The sequence below is a fragment of the Alosa alosa genome, chromosome 2, assembly GCF_017589495.1.
Source record: "Alosa alosa isolate M-15738 ecotype Scorff River chromosome 2, AALO_Geno_1.1, whole genome shotgun sequence".
NCBI lineage: Eukaryota > Metazoa > Chordata > Actinopteri > Clupeiformes > Clupeidae > Alosa > Alosa alosa.
Genome location: NC_063190.1, coordinates 22,547,166 through 22,568,266, shown reverse-complemented (window position 1 = coordinate 22,568,266; position 21,101 = coordinate 22,547,166). Strand labels below are relative to the sequence as shown.

The window sequence follows — 21,101 nt, the reverse complement described above, 5'->3', positions numbered from 1 at the left end:
GTACTACTGGCGGCAGGGTAAGTCTTTGTCTTTATATAACACAAATAGCAGCACATTGTGTCACTTCCGAGGTCATGCGGAAATCATTTGTAGACATTCTGGGAAACACCCTATGAATGTTGATCTGTATTTCTATTCAGATTTACTTTTTATACTGGATCTTAATAGTTACCATCTTAATAGCTCTATAAACTGCATTCAAAAGCACAGGTTTGCTCATATAAATCACAATATATTTGGATGCCAATGCTCTATATAAAGTAATTGTACAAAAAGAGATTACATGTGGTCCTTACAGTCACAAAAGCAGTCACAGATACAGTTTAATATTTACTGGTATCCTGTTATCTATTTTTGTGTGTGTTGATGATATTGACTTCAGTCATTACAGTGAATTAGCTAGGTTTTGTTAGTGCATACATTTTGAAATGTATCTTACATTTTTGTGCAATGTTTTAGTTTAGTTTATCTTTATTGTCATTGTACACATGATACTATGACATTTGAAGAGCTTTCCCTTAAGGTGCACCACAATGATGTCATTTCAATTAAAGGTGCTCTAAGCAATGTTACACGGTTTCTACGCTAAAAAATGTTTTGTCACATTCAGCAAACATCCGCTAGCTGCCTGTCCCCTGAATACACTGTAAAAAAACACGGTCTCTGTAGACAGCCCAGACTCCAACCCCAAACAGCAAGAAAAAGAGCCTGATGCAGCCTGGACCATGAAACATAAAAATCTTGTCCCGCCATTCACTAACAAGATGTGTGTTCAGGAGAGTTTCAATTGAGCTAGCTATCTGTTTTGTTTGAACGTCAACAAAAGTGACGTTACCCAACATCGACCCAACACCCAACATTAGACCACCTTTAAATAAAAGGTACTAGCATACACACATGACATACTGTAGGCTACATACCCACCATATTAGCCTGGGTGCCAGCCAAACTTAGCCCCGCCCACAACATGAGGTCGGGAAGTTCGGTCTGGCATTGTTGAGGTAGCCTGACGAGCCAGACCCACATCGATGTAGGGTCTGTGGACACACCATTCGCAGTGCTCAGTCCGAGGGGCGGGATAATCGGTTGTCTTTCAAATTCCCTCTGCATGCAATAGGATAGCGCTACAACTCATGAGTCCCATGCATTTTCCCACCAGCGGAGCTAGTTGGCTAGTTCAAACTTTTGCCAACTTAAAAAAAAGCTTAACTCGTGTCACGCTGTTCGCCAACAGCAACAACATCCATCTTCTTTGTTTTCAAGTATCAGGGAATTCAAGCCGAACCGTTGCAACTCTGCCATCAATCATTATGTTAAGCCCGCCTACCGACTCACGATGTGGTTGGTCTTACCTGGTCTTACCTAAGTTTAATTTTTCCAGCTTGCAAGCCAATGGAGAGTTGCTAGACTGCCCTGGCAGCTGCTAGGGTGCGTCTAGATTTCTAGGCGCTGTGTGGAGCAACTATGCTCGAACCAGAGCTGTTAGGACCAATCAAATTGGGCTTTACGATGATGGACAGGTGAGCAGCAACAATGCCTCGTCTATCACATCATCTGAGCACGCTTAGGTTGATTTTGTTTGCAATAAAAATGCTGTGGCTAGAAGGAGATAGATGGCTTCCAGTGTTGCGCGGGTTTGGTCACAAGCGGCCCGAGCTCACCTGATATTTCAATCAACCCGACCGCAACTCGGGCCGCGAATATTAATTAGGACAAAATTATACCCTACCCGCAATCCGACCCGCTTATTTACAAAATGTGTGCTTTCGGTTATAGCCCACCATGCAGTGTGACAGTAGGCCATTTCTGTAAAACAAACTAATTTATTTGCGAAACTTTATGCAGTAGAACTACACATATGCAGGACTGTAGTACATACTAAAACCAGTTTTAGCAGCACCTATATAGTACAAAAAACAATTTTAGCAGCACCACTAAATATAGTAGGCTACATACTAAAAACCAGTTTTTAGCAGCACCACATACAATAGCCTACTAAAAGTTTTTAGCAGCATAGTCCTGAGGTTCCATAATTGGATATACTGCAGGGATTAAAATATTGCAAATTTCCCGTACAATAAATAAGTGTCCACATTATATAAAAATATTGATATAAATATTATATGGAATATGAATATAGCCTATATGTAAAAAAGGAGGTTTGACAGGGCAGGCCAGGGGGAAGATAATGGATATGTGTACGTGTAATTGGGTGGATCAGCTGTCCCCCTGACTCTGCTTATCCTGGCTCTGATTATCTGAAGCGCCTTCCAGAGGGCAACAGGTGGAAACTAGGATGAGAATGGCCCTTTGCCCTTGTTTGGCTTTGCTAAGGCAGCGTGAGCTGTAGAGGTCCTGCAGGGAGGGGAGTGGGCAGCCAACGATCCTTTGTGCGGAGTTGATTATCCTCTGGAGCTTCTACTTTTCTGCATTTGGTGTAGCTGGAGTACCACACTATGATGCAGTAGGCACAGTAGGTTAAGTGGAGCAACTCTCCTCCTCTCCTGCCCCCCCCCCCCCCCTCTCAGTCTATCTTTTCCTTCCTGTTTTTTTATTTTCCAATTGCTCTCAGTACCAGTGGGGGCACCCTATACTCACTGTAATGAAATGAGCAATCATCTTGAGTGCACACCTAGGCACACACACGCATATACACACAAAGCTCTCAGCAGCAGTCCAACACTGAGGGCAGTGTTTACGTATAAAAGAAGTAACCCCTGCTCAGTACGTAATCTCTAAATCCCCTCTTATTGCACAGGGATTAGGGAATCCCTTGACCTTTCCTGACTGGATGTCCAGAAATACACTGAAATAATATCACTTCTTCTTTTAAAGTAGATGGACATTTTTTCACTTTTTATTTTTTAACCGAGTGGGATGGTTAAGCAAATATCATGATGTCTATAGCTACCACCTAGCCTGGAGTAATCAGTTTTATACTGAAGGAAAAAACATGTTTATTTGCTGTTTTTAGCCTCAATTTGCCTAAATGTCATCCCTTAACATTTTTGTTTCATGTAATTTCTCCTCAAACTGATATACTTTATATGTAAAGTTAATGTTGGATTTGACTTTGGAGGCATCTGGATCTCTTTCTAGATTTTAAGATAAGCAGAGCTATGTACAGATATCAACCCATTCCCTATACTTTTTACAGATATAACAGGTCTTTTTGTCTGACCTTAAAGGGAACACTTCAATTGGGTGGATAGACTCTGAAAGCCAGTACTCTCCCTGCTTCATTGTAAAATGGAGATGTATAAATTTGTAGTTGATAATGTCTTGTACTCCTAATGAATGTGCCACTAACAAGGGAGCACACAACACTATGCCCACTGCTTTAATTAAATGAATCAAGCATCTCTCCCAGCATCCTCTCATGTTCTCCACATCTCACATACTGTAGTTGCCTCATCCATCCATGTTATTGGCTCATCCATACTACTGTTGTTGTCATCCACAGTCCAATGTCTAGATTGTTTTTTTCCTGGCTGAATCAACTTCACTCTCATATCTCAGCGCTCAGCGATCCATTTTCAGCTAGAAATATTCTTGTCAATCCGATTCATGGAATGACCTTGAACAAACTGTTTTGCTTTAAAGGTGCAATTGGCAAGGAAGTCACGTTTGTTTATGTTTATGTTTGCATTTAAATTTATTAGCAGACGATTTTGTTCAAAACAACGTACATTATATTTTAACCAAGGACTCTTGAAACACAGAGAGGTATACCTATATAATTTGAATAGCTCACCCCTCTGTTCAGTATTGCCCGAGAAAGTCCATGCATGGTTTCATTTCGAGTCTGGGCTGCCTGCAGACACCGTTTTTTTTTTTTTTTCAGTGTACTCACGGAATGGACAGCTAGCGGTTGTGGGGAGATGATTACTGAACGTGACAAAAAAATCGTCTTGAAATAAGATAAGATCGCGTAAGATCGCTGACTGCACCTTTAAGGTCATTGTCTAACTGAAACAAACAAACTTAGACAAACGACACAAGATCCAGACTTCATAGCGCAAAAAACAGATAACATTTTAGAATCATGGGCCAATAAAGGACTAAAATTATTTGCACAGCTTTTGACAAAAATACAGTGGACACATTTGAAGCTCTATCGGCAAGATATAGCTTACAGCAAAAACATTTCTTTAAATACTTACAAGTTAGAAGTTATATTTAACAAAATGCAGAAAAGGAAACCAGAAATGATGTATTCACTTTTTTTTTATTAGAAACCAGAAACAAAAGTAGTGATGGACTCGCAAGTGCTTATAAGATATTGCAAAAAATTACAAATGTAGAATATAAAGCAAAAGAAAAATGGGGAAAAGAGCTCTTTAACTCTTTAATATATTGAGACTAACGGCACTTAAGCAACTCACAAGGCTTTGGAAACAACCAAAAAAAACCTGTAATACTTTCATGGTACAATAAAATAGAAAAAGTTTTGGAAATGGAAAAAATGATCACCGTTCAGAAATACAGAATACAACTTATCCAGAACACATACTCAACAAAATAAATAACTACTTTGAAATACATGTGTATAATAGACCTGCCTCTACAATGACACTCATACATACTGACACTCTACTATGACACTCATACAAGCTCACACTCATGCACACATGCATACACTCATACAGGCTCACACTCATGCACGCATGCATACACTCATACAGTATATACATACACACATGAACACAGGTAAGCCAATTTATTTATGTTTTTATTTATGTCTTTGTCTCTGTCATTTGTTGTGGATGCTTTGCTTTTGTTGTGATGTTCCTTCTGTTTTTTGTTTTTTTTCTGTCAATGTAATGTCTGTCAATGATTGTCTGTCAATGTAATGTTCTTTGTGTTTTGTTTCTGTCTGGGCAAAATGTAAAAATGTTAAATAGTAGTGCAGTAGAAGAAGACCTTTCATAATGATTGGATCATAAATGAAAGCACTATATTTAAATAAAGTAATAAAAAAATGAAATAATAAAAAAAACAGACGGTACAAGAAATTAGAATACCAAAACGCCTTGCAATACACCTAATCATTTCTTTAAAAAAAATACTTTATTGGACACAATAACACACAAGCAAACACCACACAAAAGTATGTTTAGGAATCAATTAGCATTTAATGACTAATATCAAAGAGAGTCGATGTATTATGACACTAAATTAATAATGACTGTAAATGGGGTTTGCAGTTATGAATTATGTATCAGTCTAATTATATCACACAACATTAGCAGCAGGTTTACACTATATATTTGCATCTATTCATTGTCACCTTGATGAATAAAGAGAAACATGTATTGATGAAAAATAGAGGAGCTCACATCCATTTACATTAGGAAAGTCACCTTGCTGGGGAAAACCTATTTGTTGCACACAGAGGCTGCTGTGTTTTTTGCGGTGATTTTGTGGTGATTTTGTGTTGTCTGGTCTGGTTTGGTTAATTGTTGGCATTTTTTGGTATAACGGACCTATCATGAGTGTGGAGGGGGTTGAGTCCAGAGACCACTGTTGAGCCTTCTGGAGGTGTTGTAGGCCTAATTAAATGAAACGCCTATGAAGGAAGGTGCCTGCTTGATAACCCCAGTGAAATGCTCTTGAAGGCTGTTCTGTTTTTTTGTTAGTGATTTGTGATTTGTTAGTGATCTTGGCTTTGACGGTAAATAGGCTTGGACCCTTTCAACAATAAAAACAAAAACAATGCTTGAACGTTCTATTTGGGCCCCAATCTACTTCCTCTGCATTAAGATAACATATGGAATGTTAAAAAGGAAGTCTTGTGGGGCCAACTATGATGCTGATAATGGAACTCTCCTGAAAGGGTCCATAGCATGAGGAACTGAACATCTCTCCTGTGTATATTTTAAATTACACTGGGGGCACATCAGTGGAGAGAGTCAGCTGCTTCAGATTCTTCGGAACTAACATCAGCGAGGATCTGAGCTGGTCACACCATATAGGAATGGTCAAAAAGGCAGCTGACCCCAGTCATCCCAGCCACAGTCTCTTTACCCTCCTATAGAAAGTAGAGCATTCGGACCTGGACCTGTTTCTATCCACAAGCCATAAGGATCGTGAACTGCCATTCTCTTCCTCATGCCTAATGGCATCAACCTCACACCTCCCTCTGTGTTTTATTTTGCACTTGCCACTTTGCCCCCACAATATAATTACTGCTATTTAACTTATTCTTTAAAGTTGAGCTGGCTCTCAAGCATAAGACATTTCATTACTGATAAATCCTTTTATGAGTACATGACAACTTCTGAACATTTTGTTGGTCTATTACTATATTCAGATAGTGGTTTAGAGAAATAATAAAGGGATACTTAGGACCAGAGCCATATAAAGGTACCTTTTATGCTTAGGACCATATACCTGGAAGTAACTGGAAGTGCCAGGGAGATCTGTTAATAAGGTCACTATTTAGGATCTGATTTAGACCCTTGGGCACACCCCAGCACCCAGATAGCAGCAGTTTTTAAATCCAATTTCAGGACCATCAACAAATGCTTAAGAGTTTAAGGCAATGTAGGAAAGACTGTGATGCTCTCTTCTAAACAGACTCTAATGCAACAAGACCACACGTCAGCTCTTATTCTTGGAATTCAAGTACACTCTTACTCTGCCAAGATATTTTATATTTCAGCGTCAGATCACTTGTGCGAAAGCCTGCTATACAACACACAAAATTCAGTTAGGTACAACATACTACCCAAAGGTATGAGAGAAAGTGGAATAGAACATTATGTCCAATATTCCAATATATGGTTTAATATGATGGATCTTTAGGTGAAGTCATGCTGTCTCTCCCTTGATGCGCACCATTGTAAATAAACTCTGTTACTGATTTTTCATACTATTGGTCTGACTGGGTCTCTAATACATCTATGGTATCAAAATTACCATCAGGTAGCAGACACCTAGTATAAAGGGTGAGCACCTTATGCACTACAGGTGCATGTGGACACATTGAAACAGAAGTACAGAGTTTTCATCTAAACCTAGGATTGGATTATTGTCATTTTGTGTTGAGAAGTTTAAATGTTAACCTGGTGCAGCATTACTTTTGAAATGGGCATGTTTTAAATGGCTGGGAAGCAATATTAGGCCTATAATATGTCTGACAAGCCAGTGTTGGGCTCATTAAGAATGGCCCAAGTCCATTGTTTAGCTATCACTGTATATTGCTGTCTACTTATCTGAAAATGAAATAAATAACTTTGCTATGGTTAGCTCTTAAGATTTAGTATCATAGCAGCAGTGATACCAAAAAAATGCCTATATGAACTATTATAAGTGTGACATCACAATCACCATTTGTAAACAATCATTAGTAAAGACAATAAATGTTGTCATACATGATCATATAAAGTAGAGTATGTCAAGTCAAGACACATTTATTTATATCACACTTAAGGGCCCTATCATGACAGTCAAAAGCGCATCTTCACTCGTCAAAAACTTATTCAAATTTAGTAGGATGTGTCCAGTCCACATTGGGAGGGTTTTCGTTATCAAACATCGAGCGCATGGCGCAACAAGGTGTTCCTAGATTTTTTTAAGTCATGGGTGTGTTAGGGGCGTAACATCATTTAAACCAATGAGAATGACATCTGTCATTCCCTTTAACGGCGCAAAGCGTGATGTCAAATAAATGCATCGGTATTTTGACATTCAACAGCGCATTTGAAGGAGGCTGCTTGCGAGACTGTATGGAATAGTCATTCCACTAAACCATGCTTTACTAAAACCTAGCATAGCCTTCACACATTTGCACTCCTCTATTATTTGAACTCATTGGCAAAGTGAAACTAACTTCACCATGGTGTCAGTCAACGAGGAGACAGTTATATGCAGTACTTTCACTATTGACTGACAATGGATTACCATTAAAAACATAGGCTGGAAAAAGCAACACTTACGCTAATATTGCTCAAATGACTGAATAAAAAAGCATTTATCCTGCAGAGGAGTTGCTTATATCTCATGACAGTGTGTTTTCAGCTGTGCTCCATACATGTCTCTCGCCTCTCCCCTAATCCCTTTTAACCATCATTACCAATTCACAAATGATGGAGAATAACTACGGCATGAGATGCACAGTATTTCGTAATATCTTTATTCTAATTATGTTTCCTATTGTAATCATGCTGGTGTTCATTCATGGATGATAGGTGCACCCGCCAATATGACTGTTGACAATGCGCTCTTAAAATAACATATAAACAACTCGCCATAGACTTCTGACAAGGTGTACAATAGCGATTTTTAGACAATGCGCTAAGCCACTCCCTAAGTTGTTAATTACTACACCCCTGGGCGCATTGTTTAAAAATTTAACATGCAAAATAAGGAATTAAACTTTGCGCAGGGTGGAAAACGAGTTTTACACCATGCGCCAGGGTGCAAAATACAGCCCTTAAACGGAATACAATTGACCCAAGGGGTTCACAGAAATAAAATAAATATAGTAGCCTAATAAAAACAAAAATAAGTGACAAAAAAAAGAAATAAATAAAAAAAAAATAACAGTAATGATAATGATACTGTAAACTGATTATGATTAGATAAAAGAAGATACACTTACTAAAACTATTACTACTATAGGCCTAGAGCAAAATGTACAGTGAAGTTAATGGTGGCAGTTAATATAAGGCTGAAAAGAAACAGAAATAAGATAAATAAACAAACAAGGGGATAATTAATAGACAGTAAAGGCCAAAGAAAATAGATGGGTCTTAAAATTAAGACTTTTAAAGCTACTGATAGTGGGACAGGACTTAATTTCTATAAGGAGATTTATGTAATTAACCTTAAATCATATTAATTGTTATTTATATTAAACCATCATAAAAAACACTTTCCTTACACAGTTTTAAAACAAAGCACATTTTTTTCTTTTGTCATTCAGTCTTGCTTTGATAAAGTTAATGTCTCAATCCCAAGCCAATTAAGAGCTAAGAATCCACAGTCAGACTGAGTGAGATTTATCTGCCAATCTTTCTGACACACACGCAGAGGGACTGCCACACACATGCAGAGGGAGTCCACCTGCCAAACAAGCCCAGGCTGTCTGTTAGGGCCTCCTGGACATGACATGCTCAGCGGTGGAGGTGCCAAGCTATTAGACGTTATTAGGAAGGGGTTTGGCAAGACGGCGCGGTAGCAGGGAGAACACTTAATGGAACCGCTACAAATTTGACGTGACGATCAAGTCAAGACATAATGTAGAACCACTGAGAACGTAGAGTGGAGCTGAATTTGTGTGGAACCATACTACATGGTTCTGTCTGATAACACAAATAGCCTTTAGACCATTTCAGCTTCAAACAGATGGCTGTACATAAATGAGTGATGTTTAAAATGTATTTTATTTATTTTGATTTATTTTTCATAACAACATAACAAACTGTTCCAGCCAATCACTGACTAGATGCGTGTTTAGGAGAGTTTCCATTGCACGGGAGGGAGGGGGAGGAAGTAGTGAGCTAGCTCAGTGTTTTGTTTGAACAGAAGTGACGTTACCCAACATCGCTTAGAGCACCTTTAAGAGCCATACACTTTAGGGGAGGGTTTTCACCTGATATCCTCACAGCATTCTCATGTTCAGTGTCACTACCACCACTCTTCTACTATATATTCTTTTCCACGTGTCCTTTGAGCAAATGGCACTTTGGCAGCATTGTGTAGTGCTACTAAATGCACAAAGATGGGATTATTGTAAGCACACAGTAGACTGTATAGCTAAAAGTTCTGCCCCTCAGCCAGGGTGAGTGGGTTTAAGCAGATTTCAAGCCAAACGTCTAGCAAAGCATGTGGTTTACACATAATCTGTAAGCCCACCATTTGGTCAGAATAACAGATATATACAATGCAATGGAAAACATCTCAAAAAGAGAAGCTAAATTAATTGCATGATACAACACTATCTGTTGGGTAGCAGTGTCTGGACAGTATTTTACCCATCATATTTTCAATCATTCTGTTGCTCTACAATGCTCTACTCTAAAATCTAGAGGTCATTTACAAGGGCTTTATGAGATACATATGAAATGGGATAAATACTGCTTTAATTAGTGACACATGTTAAAAGTTAAGTTTTAGTGTCATATTTGGTTACATTTGCCATTAAAGTTTCTTATATTTTATGGGACAGCAATATCAACAAATCTTGGCCTTGTGCACTCTGAGAAGGTATGTTTGTTGAATACTATGTGTGCACTGTGTCTTTCTCTGCATTTGTAATGGTGGACTTTGTGTGGTCTTTCCAATGGCGGCAGCCTTTGTGTGCTTCCCAGTTCCACCCATGGCTTGGCTTACAAGCACCACTCTGCCACTGGTTTAGAGCCATTAAATAAACAAAGTATAACATGGGCCACAAAGCACACCAGGACATGGCATGAAACAGGACATGGCAGACTTGGCATGAAACATGGCATTCCTAGAACGACCGCACTGTTTCACAACTAGTGTGGTACTGTGACATTTCATCCTCAATCAAGGAAGAGCCCTTCAATCAAAAAGGCTAGTGGCTGCAGATTAGAAGGTCAGAAAGGGCATGGGTTGGTGTACTACGATCACTGTAGTTACCAATAAGTCTTAAACCCACGAGTCACAACCCATCTGTTGACACGGGAGTTAAATAAGGCGACATATATTTCAGGTTCAGAGAGTGGTCTTCAATGAATGAAGTGCATGCACATCTACAAACAAATAAACAGGGGGTCACACATCTTATACCTTTCCAGTCAGTTTAAATATTTGATTTCAAATAAATCTTTAATAAATATTTGATTTCAAATAAATCTTTATCAGTTCTTTATCAGTTCTCCAACCAGCTTCACTCACAATCATGGAGTATGTTGTCAACACACTCTAAATGTTCCACAGTAGGCCACAGCTTCAAATAATCTGATCAGGACAGTACAATACAAGTACCGGATGACGGAAAAAGCACAGCTGAGCACAAATCTGTTGGGACGTGAATGCTAGAGTCAATTGTCTTGACAACTGATGGCAACCATACAAAATCCAGGCAGTAAGCAAGTGAGCTCAAAGCTGCATATTCTGGTACAGAAAATGTGCTGTAGGCCTACTCGGTCTTGGACCATCTATATTCGGTCACTAGATGATATAACGGTTCTATTTGAAGCTATTTTGTTTATTTTTACACACTATGTGGCTGTAATTAGTAAACGGCTAATTTGCTAATTGGATTAAAAGCAAGATTACGCTGTCTATGGGTAGCCTAAACCTACAGGAGGGGCGACGGTCTCAGTATAAAACGTGGGCAACTGCACCTGTGCTGCATTCTGTGCACTGAACGTTCCTTACGGAATATAGCCAAGTAGGCCGACATTTGCTGTGAAAAATTCAACAGGTAAGTACATTGCGTCGTATACACTGCTGTTTTGAGACTATCTTATTTAGATTGAAGATGCACAAAAGATGGTATACAGCTAGATTGATAGGATCTGCATCTTACTGCACTTAGTTTCAAAGCAACCTGGTCTAAGCAGTCTTCTGTATCTGATTGTTTGATTGATTGACTTACGCTGCAGTCACTTCTAATTGCATGCCATACACTCACGTCTTGCGCACCTGCATGACACACAAGAAAACTCAATTGACATAGACTCTTAAAATCAATTGACGTAGACTCCTAAAGAGTTATTAGAGCAATGTAGTCAATTGCATTTTATCACTTTAATCACACTGAGTTTTACTTATTATAATTGACGAAAACAGCAGGTTTACAGAATTAACTCTGAGAACTCTTGAGTATCCAATTCTACAAGGAAGGTATTGGTTTGACACTATGAATTGTCACCAGAAGTCAGTATAATACAAACGCATGTAGTATTTACGGTCCTTCAGGAATAATTGAAGGCTGATGAAAAGATAACATAGGTAGGCCTTGATTATTGTTTATTTATTTTTCTTCAAAGCACATAGTTGTCACAATTGCAAAAACACTTAACTGAAATAGTTGCTTCCATGAAGAGTTGTTTTATTGTCACAGACTTTCAGTATTGCTAATATAATGAATTGGCTAAAACAATTGATTTACACTCCTTTGTTGATTAAAGCAACAATATACTCGGCTTACCATGTCAACTTAAACTCTTAAAATAGGTATTCTGAAGATGCAATTAGATGGGAAAACAGCTCACCTTTTCTGTATATTCCTTTTAGTTTAGAGCCAGACTTTGTAAGTTTATTATCTGACGTCCCAGCTTAGACCTTATGTGCATCAGATAAAGTGTAAAAATAGCCGAATGATAATATCTCAGCTTTGGGTCTTCCCCATTGTGTACCTTATGGGCTTAAGGAGTGGTCCAGTGAATGACCCTTGCCGTAATCTCTGTGCCGTAATCTCTGTGGAAGATTTTGATCAGAATGATATTGTAATCTCATTAAATAAGATTTACACAGGTCCTCCCTCTGCACAACACACACACAGCCACAAACTCGCGCACGTAGGGGTAGTAAATGTATGTGCTAGAAATAAAAATACACCCATACAGGTAGACAGGCACACGTGTGCACGCACACACACACACAGAGCTACACATAATTACACCTATTACATATTATACCTTGCAAACATTATATTAAGAATGTTTTTGCTGATTTTCTCCTTGTTATTGAAAAGGTCCTAATAAATGTTATTTTTTCCTATACCCACAGACACATCTAATTAAAAACAATGGCCAAGTAAGTATTCTTCTGACTGTGAGTTCTGTCCACTCTCATGTTTACTTGATAGTGTGAGGTTGAAATACTCAAAATCTTCATCACTTCTCACAGATGAATCTCCCTTATGTATAATACAAAATAGGTGTTAGACAGGACGGAGTAGCATCTTTTGTGTGACAAAAACATCTCCTCCAACTCACGTAAACCCTTTGCCATAAGGATAGCCATCTTGGGATAGGCTGCAGGTTCCAAGATGTGGGGGTTATGTCACACACACACACCCCATAAAGAGATTACATCACAGTCTTGAGTAATCTGCAGTTGGCTGCCAAGCAGGTGCTCTACAACACAAGCTGTGCTCATGCATTACAGGCATAGAGTGGTATCTTAAGTCATCTGTCAGAATGCGTTAAGAGGCTTCCATCGTGGAGTAAGACTAAGAAGTCTCTATTCAGACAGGCCAGATTAAAGGTCATGTCAGGACGGGTCTTTATATATTAACAAGAGTGTGAGACTGACAGCTCTAATGACTAGAGGTCGTTTGTGCAGAAGGTCAATCTTGTTGTGGAACTTAGGGTTCATAGTGACAAGTATATTTACTTACTGTGTTATTCATAGAAATTCACACATATCCACGTATATTTATTCATATTCAAGATTTGTACCACTCAAGTATTTTACATTTAGTGCATTTTTTTATTGACTTCAATTTTACGAGCTTGTCTGACTCTTTTGTTTTAGGGTTTTCAAGAAAACCAGTGGAAATGGCCAGGTAAGTCATCTTGTTTGTTTTTCTTTTCAATATTTCTCTTAAGCTCTAATGCGTGACAGGAAACTCTTACATATGAATCTGTCTGTAAATCCATTTACAGCTGACCCTGCTTTTGGGAAAGAGAGACTATATTGACCACGTGGATAATGTTGACACTGTTGGTGAGTAACTGTCTCTGGGCCTCAGTTCTAATATGATCTAGGCTATCATGTTCAACCAGGCAATCAACAAACAAATAACCAACCCACCAAAATTAATATTTTTTTTCTGTTTCAGAGGGTGTCCTGAAAGTTGATCCTGCTGGTCTTGATGGCAAGAAAGGTAAATCAACATTGTGTTACATAAAATTAACTTACAACTTTCAACTTACACAATTATTTTGGTGTTCTTTTCCAGCCTTGGCACAAATAATACATTGTAACACTTTCAAGAAAATTACAATAAATAACCTTCTCTTAATTATTACAATAAAATAACCTCGTCATTATTTCATTGCGATAAACCATGTTTTGTCCCTTTGTCCAGCTTGGATTCAGCTTGCCTGTGCTTTCCGCTATGGTCGTGATGACCTGGATGTGATTGGCCTGTCCTTCAGAAAAGACATCTGGTTCCAACAGATACAGTTGTACCCCGCAGCAGACCACAAACCCTCCAAGACTGCAATGCATGAAGCTCTGATGACCAAAGCCGGTGACCAAGGCATCCCCTTCACATTCAATGTATGTATTATTCCACCGTCCCTGCCACATCGTTGACCATTCAAACGCAAACACACTTCCAGCCCTTAATCTCTGCCTCTAATCCCTCCTGTTTTAGATCCCAACAAACCTGCCCTGCTCCGTCACACTCCAACCAGGAGAGGAAGCCAAAGGCAAGGTGAGCGAAGCCAGGCTCTATACAAGCCTAAGGAACTTGGCTATACAGGAGACACAAGCTGAGCTTGTGTTTAACTGAATGTTAGAATCTGTGCATTAGGCAAACTAAGAGCAGCAGAAATGAATGTCATGTCATATCATGACCTCCCGTTTCACAGGCTTGTGGTGTGGACTTTGAAGTCAAGGGCTATGTCGCCAACGCGGCAGACGACCCCGATGAGACCGTTGAGAAGAAGTAAGAGTCTTTTTTTTTTGTTCATGTCATACTTGCCAGTATTGTTATATCATGAAACTAATTAAGCATTTTCTCAGTTATTTTAACAGACTTCAGAAAGTAAAAATCCTGTCACATATTTGTTCCAACTAAATAAGTGATAGAATTGTGTAGACCTGAGATTTGACAGGACTTTTACTCTCTGAAGCTGGTGATTCTCACCTCTGCTAATGATAGACATCTTTTCAATTGTTATCTTTCTCTCTTTTAATTCTACCTCTTCAGGGATACCTGCCGCCTGGTCATCCGCAAGATTCAGTTTGCTCCTGACAAGGCCTCCGCTGGGGTCTCTGCACAAACCGAAAAAAATTCTATTAGCGTCACAGCCTCCACAGATAAGGGGGTAAGCATGAGCACATTGTTCCTTCATATCATAGTAACAGCATCACTGTGTGGATGAACGCTTACTACTTCCTTTGGTTTCAGATCTTTTACCACGGCGAGGTAATTCCCATTAAAGTCAAAGCAAAGAATGATGGTGGCAAACCAGTGAAGAAAGTCAAAATTAACAGTACGTAGCTGACTGTTAAATATTGTTATAATGATATTAAAAGTATAGATAATGTATTTGAGGGTTTGTGATGGGCCTTGGTTTCTCTCAATTTCAGTTGAACAGACCACAGATGTTGTGCTGTACTCTGCAGACAAATATACCAAGTCTGTCTTAAATGAAGAATTCACGTAAGTTTCTTTTCTCCCTAAAGTGTGACTTGCGTACATGCTTACATTTGATTAATCTCTTCACAGACAAGTGTTAGTAGTTAAGGGCTCATCTTGCAAGGGACTCACTCAAAGTTGTGCATTACAGTGAATCAATGGAGTCTGGCGAATCACTGGACAAGACTTTCTCTGTCACTCCATTATTGGCCCAAAATAAGAGCAAACAAGGCTTGGCTCTGGACGGCAGACTCAAAGATGAGGATACTAACCTGGCCTCAACCACAGTGTAAGTACAGAGTTGTTAAATCCACAGAATGTTTTCACAAGTGCTCAAATAATTTTTATTTATAGACTATGGTCCTTATTTCACTATTTATATCATACATGTTTATCTGCTGATCTCCATAGCCTGAGGCCAGGAATGGAGAAGGAAGTTTTGGGAATCTTGGTTACCTACATAATTAAAGTCACTTTGGTGGCAGGTGGTGGAGGGTAAGTCACTTCTTAAACAGCCCACCCAAGCACTCAAAGTCTTTAGTTGTCTCCGTATGAAATAATCAAAGATGTAATTTGTTTGAAATCATATGGATTTTATCGGTTTTCTTTTCAGTCTGCTGGGAGGTTTGACATCTACGTAAGTCACTGAAGACTCTAGCAAAACATTATAGTTGGTTTTACTGTGTAAGAGTAAACCTTTGTGATTTACATATGTGATACGGCATGTTTACATTGCTTTGGTTTTCCTCTCCAGTGATGTGACAGTAGAGCTTCCCCTCACTCTGATGAACCCCAAACCCGCAGGTAAGTTGCTGGCCACATCCTGAGATATTTATTGGCCACAGAATTGCCATTTTGCAAACTTTTCCTAATGTAATTCTCTTGCACCCCAACACCACCACTTCTACCATCGCCACCTACCTCTGCAGAATGAGTAATCTCATGTGTAAGTAGCTCATCGCATTCAGTGCAACATGTATGATCTTCATCGATTTTCCTAAAAATTGCTGCCAAAGATTTCCTAAATTAATGAAAGATTCTGCTCTTGCTCCCCAAGCTCACAAGGTGTAGAGTTCCCGTCAACACAAAGGTGAGTTGTCCGATTATGGACCCTTTCAAGAGAGTTCCATTATCAGCATCATAGTTGGCCCCACAAGACTTCCTTTTTAACATTCCATATGTTATCTTAATGCAGAGGAAGTAGATTGGGGCCCAAATAGAACGTTCAAGCATTGTTTTTGTTTACCTTGTTGAAAGGGTCTATACCCACTGACTCTATCTTCTCGATTGCTAATATTCATTTTGATATTTCTTTTTTCTTATTGTTCCATTTTGTCATTCTTACAGGACACATAGCCTATTCCCCATGTAGATTCCCCACAGCATAAAATGGACCACGCTGGAAACACAACAGAGGATGCGGAACGACATACTGTATAGCTACTGGAAAAGGATCAAATAAATGGGAAGAATGGGCTGGATGGACAAGGAGGATGGACAGTGATAAACCCAGACACCAGTGAAAGAAAAGGGATCAGGGATCTTCAACTACAGATGTCTGTCATCACAAAAAAATATCCAGTCAGATATGTAATATGTGAGTCAGATAGGTGCAACTTAAAGCCTTCTGTCCAACCAACACTGAAATGTGCACATTGATACATTGATGTCCACACAGTTGTAGGCAGACGTTTTATCTGAAACTGTTGAAGACTGTGATATTTCATCACATAACATCCTCTCACCTGTTCTGTGTGATGAGGAAACTCAGAACTAAAAGTGTGTTCTCTCTAAAACTAAAAGAAAGTGGATGGGATTTGCATGTAATGTCCTTAGAATATTTGTGTTTACTTGTCTAGTCCTCCTTAATTAGAACAGATGTTCGTATTCCAAGCGAAAGAAGAAAACATAACTACACTGTAATGTTTGTCATGTTTGATGTTTTTGATTGATATGTCACTGAGCCAAATAAAAATGTGTAAAAGACTGGTAAAAGATATGGTTTTCATGATAACTTATTTCTATGACTTGCATTTGAGGGGTGAGGGATAACCTACTGCAGTGGCGGACCGTGCGTTCAGTGGTAGGCCTTCAATGATGACTATTTTTTGACGAAAATAATAATAGGGGGGCGTTACGGCGGATATTTTTTTTTTTCCATTTCAGCGTTAAAATGTGTGCAATTTCCCAGCATTTCATGGTGGGGGGAATAGTTTTCTCTCTCTTACGCGAGTCTGTAGCACTAGAATCTTCGTTACACAAACAATTAATGCTCCAATTGCTTATTGGTTAACAGATCACCCTCAGCAGCAAAGTAGGCTAGGCTATTTATTTACCACCCATATTCACAAGTACATGATTATAAACTGCTGCCTGCTGCTGTCCAGTAAAGACGAGCAATTTAGTCCATGTCATATTGAAAGTGAACACCAAGTGTACTCAAGTATGGGTTTGTGCAGACTACTTTGAAATATTTAGGCTATCGGTTGCCTAATTTATGTTCATGACTCGCACGCACATATAGCACTGCCACCGGTCTACAATGATGTGTCCAAACCATTTAGTAGTTTAATCTGACATCAGCAAAATTACTTCAGACTGTGGCTCTCCTATTTAGTTGTAGCTCTAACGTTAATGTTACAGTGCAACTGTTCTAAGTACCACGCTGCTCTGATCACGTGAAACTACAGTAGGCTATCCTATGTTTGCCAAACGTAGGCTATTTCGCGGTAGGCCTACACTATGAGAAAATGTCTCAACAGAAATGTATTAAAAAAAAATGTCACAGCACACCACCATGCTATTAAACATAAAAGTCACCAGATGTATTGCCGTATCGCACTTGTGTCGTTCCTTGGTAGTTCCCGTTGGTGTCCGGAGCGCCTAACCAAAAATCACAACCGCCTAACCAAAATTTACGAAGTGGATGTTTATCTCGTGACTCAATGATTGATATCCTGTAGCTTAATTTTGATTAAGACACTGCTCCCCTACTTGGCTCATTCTTGCTATTTATGTTAATTAAAGTATTGCCTTGCTTTTAGTATTATAATCTTCACAGTCCCTAACAACAGCAGTGTTAAATGGTGTAGTGGCTACAGCAGATGACTTATTATACCAACGTTGTAGGTTCGATTTTCTTATGATGTGAGATTTTCCTCTTGCTTCTCGTTACCTGCAGGTGAACTAGAACTGACACGTAGATTCAATTGTTTTTGACTGATGTATTGTACCTATGGTCTCTCGATGTAGATTAACTATATACATAAATATGTATGGTCAAAACCTATACGTTGCGTCTCGTAGGCCTACTCCTCAGAGATAGGATGCGAAGTCCGGCCGAGCGCGCAGTGCACCAACGCGCTGCTTAAGTTAACTGTTATGCTTGCAATAGGTTTAGGTTTTGGCTGATGGCAATGACAATACCAGCAATAATCACTCGGTTTAGATTAGAAACATGTCGACATAGGCCGTGACAGAACATTTCTAGGGGGTGGGGTATTACACGTTGCCACTGTTTCCACTATGGCAAGCCGTTCAAGACAAAACGTCTGTCAAAATAACGCCTCCACGTGTTGATTTTTTACTTCTTCAGGAGTAAAAAATAGACGTCTGAGCGTCAGACGTCAAATTTTTACGTGTGCCACGCGCAAAAACGTTGCGTCTGACGTCAGAGGTAAAAAAAATGACGTCTAGTGATTTGCTGCAATGCCAGAGCCTTTGTGCCAGAGTAGACACAACATTGGCTGCTGGAAACAGGAAATGCAGCCGCTATAGTTGCAGCAGAAGAAACAAGATGCCAGAGCAATGTGCAGCATATTCCTGCTCAAATCGGCGGACCATCGCAAACAGGGCTCGGGGGATTACTTTTCACAAGTAAGATTTAACATTATCGTACTATTGGTTGTATTTTGTGAATGCAATATTACCAGAGAGTTGAAAAGGAGCAAGGATCTTTGTTATTGTATGTAAATCGTAGCCAGCTTGCTAGGCTACTTGCTAGGTGTTCAGGTGTTCACCCGGCTATGAACTGAGACTTGATGAGTCATATTCCATAACACTGACGAACACTGACAAATATTACTAATATAACATTGGCCGGCGAATTTTACACAAGTAGCACAGACTGTAGCCTATTACATACCTGTCAACACTCCCGTTTTTTCCGGGTTTCTCCCCGTATTTCAAGGTCATCTCCCAGCACCCTCCCGTTTTGTTATTTCTCCTGGAAAACTCCCGTAATTTGCATGGCCATCAAACTTCATTTTAAAATCATTGATGCATTCAGGTTGCCAAATTGTGTATGAAATACACCCTACACATACACGATCACTTAGTTTCAATTTCAACCGCTTTGTCATAGGCTAAAACCTGGCAACCCAAAACCCAAATTAGGAAGCGGGTGCCAACTGCGCAGCCTGAGTCTCGTCGTAAGCAAGCGGGTTAGATGAATGGCCTACTCCAGAGCTGTTGTGAAATTGTTGGAAATTTAATTGATTAACACATCACATAAACTGTTATTGATTGATATTTAATTGATTAACACATCACATAAACTGTTATACAGTGTTGATACACTGAACTTGTTCCCTTGGAACCAAATCTGCCAGCAAGCAGCTTTGGAGTTTTGGAAGTATAGGCTGCAGGCATGCGTAAGGTAATGGTAAGGTAAAAGCAACAACCGAAATGCAGTTGAAACACGTGTATGAAACGTATTAAATATGCAAACACAGATCCGGTATAAACACTGACCCGAAAAAAAATCTCCCGTTTTTGGAAAGCTAAATGGCCTATTAGCGGGCAGTTGCTACTTGTAGCTTAGCTAGTAATAAGTGTGTTGGTGGTAGCTTCACTATTTCCTGAATAAAGTAACTTTTCAATAGCTTAACTTCTTTATATGAAGTAGCTTGGCCAAACAAGCTACACCTTTGTCATGTGAAATTAGCACAATTTAAAGTAGCTTCCTATGTAGTGAACTAGCCTACTGCTGTGTTTGTGTTACTAAGCTTGCTACTGTACATTTGACTGGGGTGGTAGTTTTGTGTAGTGAAGTTTTATTCATGGCAGAGTAACTGATAGTTTTGCTCACTACAATTCCCAAGTAGCTTGCCCAACACTGTATTATTCACATGTAATTCACTCTAACAAAAATAAGATGTCAAATCCCTTTTTATTAATTTATTTATTTTATATCTCCCCAGAACAACTGCCTTGCTCAAGGACTACCACGAATGAACTGAATGGTCTCCTCACACCCCTGGAACTGAGGAAGGTGTAGCTCTACATTGCATTACTGCAGGGCATCTGCTAGACTGTGACTGAATATTTGATTTATGAGCTCCACCTTCATCACCTTTTGGTATGGCAACTGCTCTGCCCATGACCGAAAGCACTGCAGAGGGTGTGAAAACTGCCCAACGATCACCGTTCCTCACTTCCCTCCATCGAGGCCATCCAGGGAAAGCGATGCTTGGCGTACGCCGCAGCATCATCAAAGACTGTTCTCACCCCAACCACAGACTGTTCACCCCACTCCCCTCAGGGAGGCGCTACAGGTCTCTCTGCACCCGCAACCACGAGCCTACTTGGAATAGCCTACCCCTCAGGTGTCTGAATGGCTGATCTCATGTAAATGTTTATGGAACCTTTCTGTATAAGTATATATACACTCTTTTGATCCCGTGAGGGAAATTTGGTCTCTGCATTTATCCAAATGTGTGAATCAGTGAAACACACACAGCACACAGTGAACACACAGTGAGGTGAAGCACACACTAACCCCGAGCAGTGAGCTACCTGCTACAGC

At 39.5% G+C, this 21,101-nt stretch overlaps 1 protein-coding gene across 1 annotated transcript; it reads left to right on the top strand.

The window, feature by feature from the left end:
• The first annotated feature begins 11,304 nt into the window (after positions 1–11,304).
• On the top strand, positions 11,305–17,290 carry LOC125291164 (arrestin-C-like). The gene is made up of 18 exons (XM_048237758.1): positions 11,305–11,398; positions 12,709–12,735; positions 13,459–13,489; positions 13,590–13,650; positions 13,766–13,810; positions 14,015–14,208; positions 14,306–14,365; positions 14,523–14,599; positions 14,864–14,981; positions 15,065–15,149; positions 15,247–15,319; positions 15,447–15,584; positions 15,707–15,790; positions 15,909–15,932; positions 16,050–16,099; positions 16,225–16,241; positions 16,353–16,385; positions 16,643–17,290. The coding sequence occupies exons 2-16, from the start codon at positions 12,728–12,730 to the stop codon at positions 16,227–16,229; spliced, it is 1,053 nt and encodes a 350-aa protein (XP_048093715.1). The 5' UTR covers positions 11,305–11,398; positions 12,709–12,727; the 3' UTR covers positions 16,230–16,241; positions 16,353–16,385; positions 16,643–17,290.
• The last annotated feature ends 3,811 nt before the right edge of the window (positions 17,291–21,101 follow it).

Excerpts from the sequence above, each read along its gene's own strand:
- LOC125291164 (XM_048237758.1), top strand. Across the intron at positions 13,811-14,014 it reads TGGTCTTGATGGCAAGAAAG|CTTGGATTCAGCTTGCCTGT; the intron begins GTAAATCAACAT and ends CCCTTTGTCCAG. Across the intron at positions 15,933-16,049 it reads CTGGGAGGTTTGACATCTAC|TGATGTGACAGTAGAGCTTC; the intron begins GTAAGTCACTGA and ends TTTCCTCTCCAG.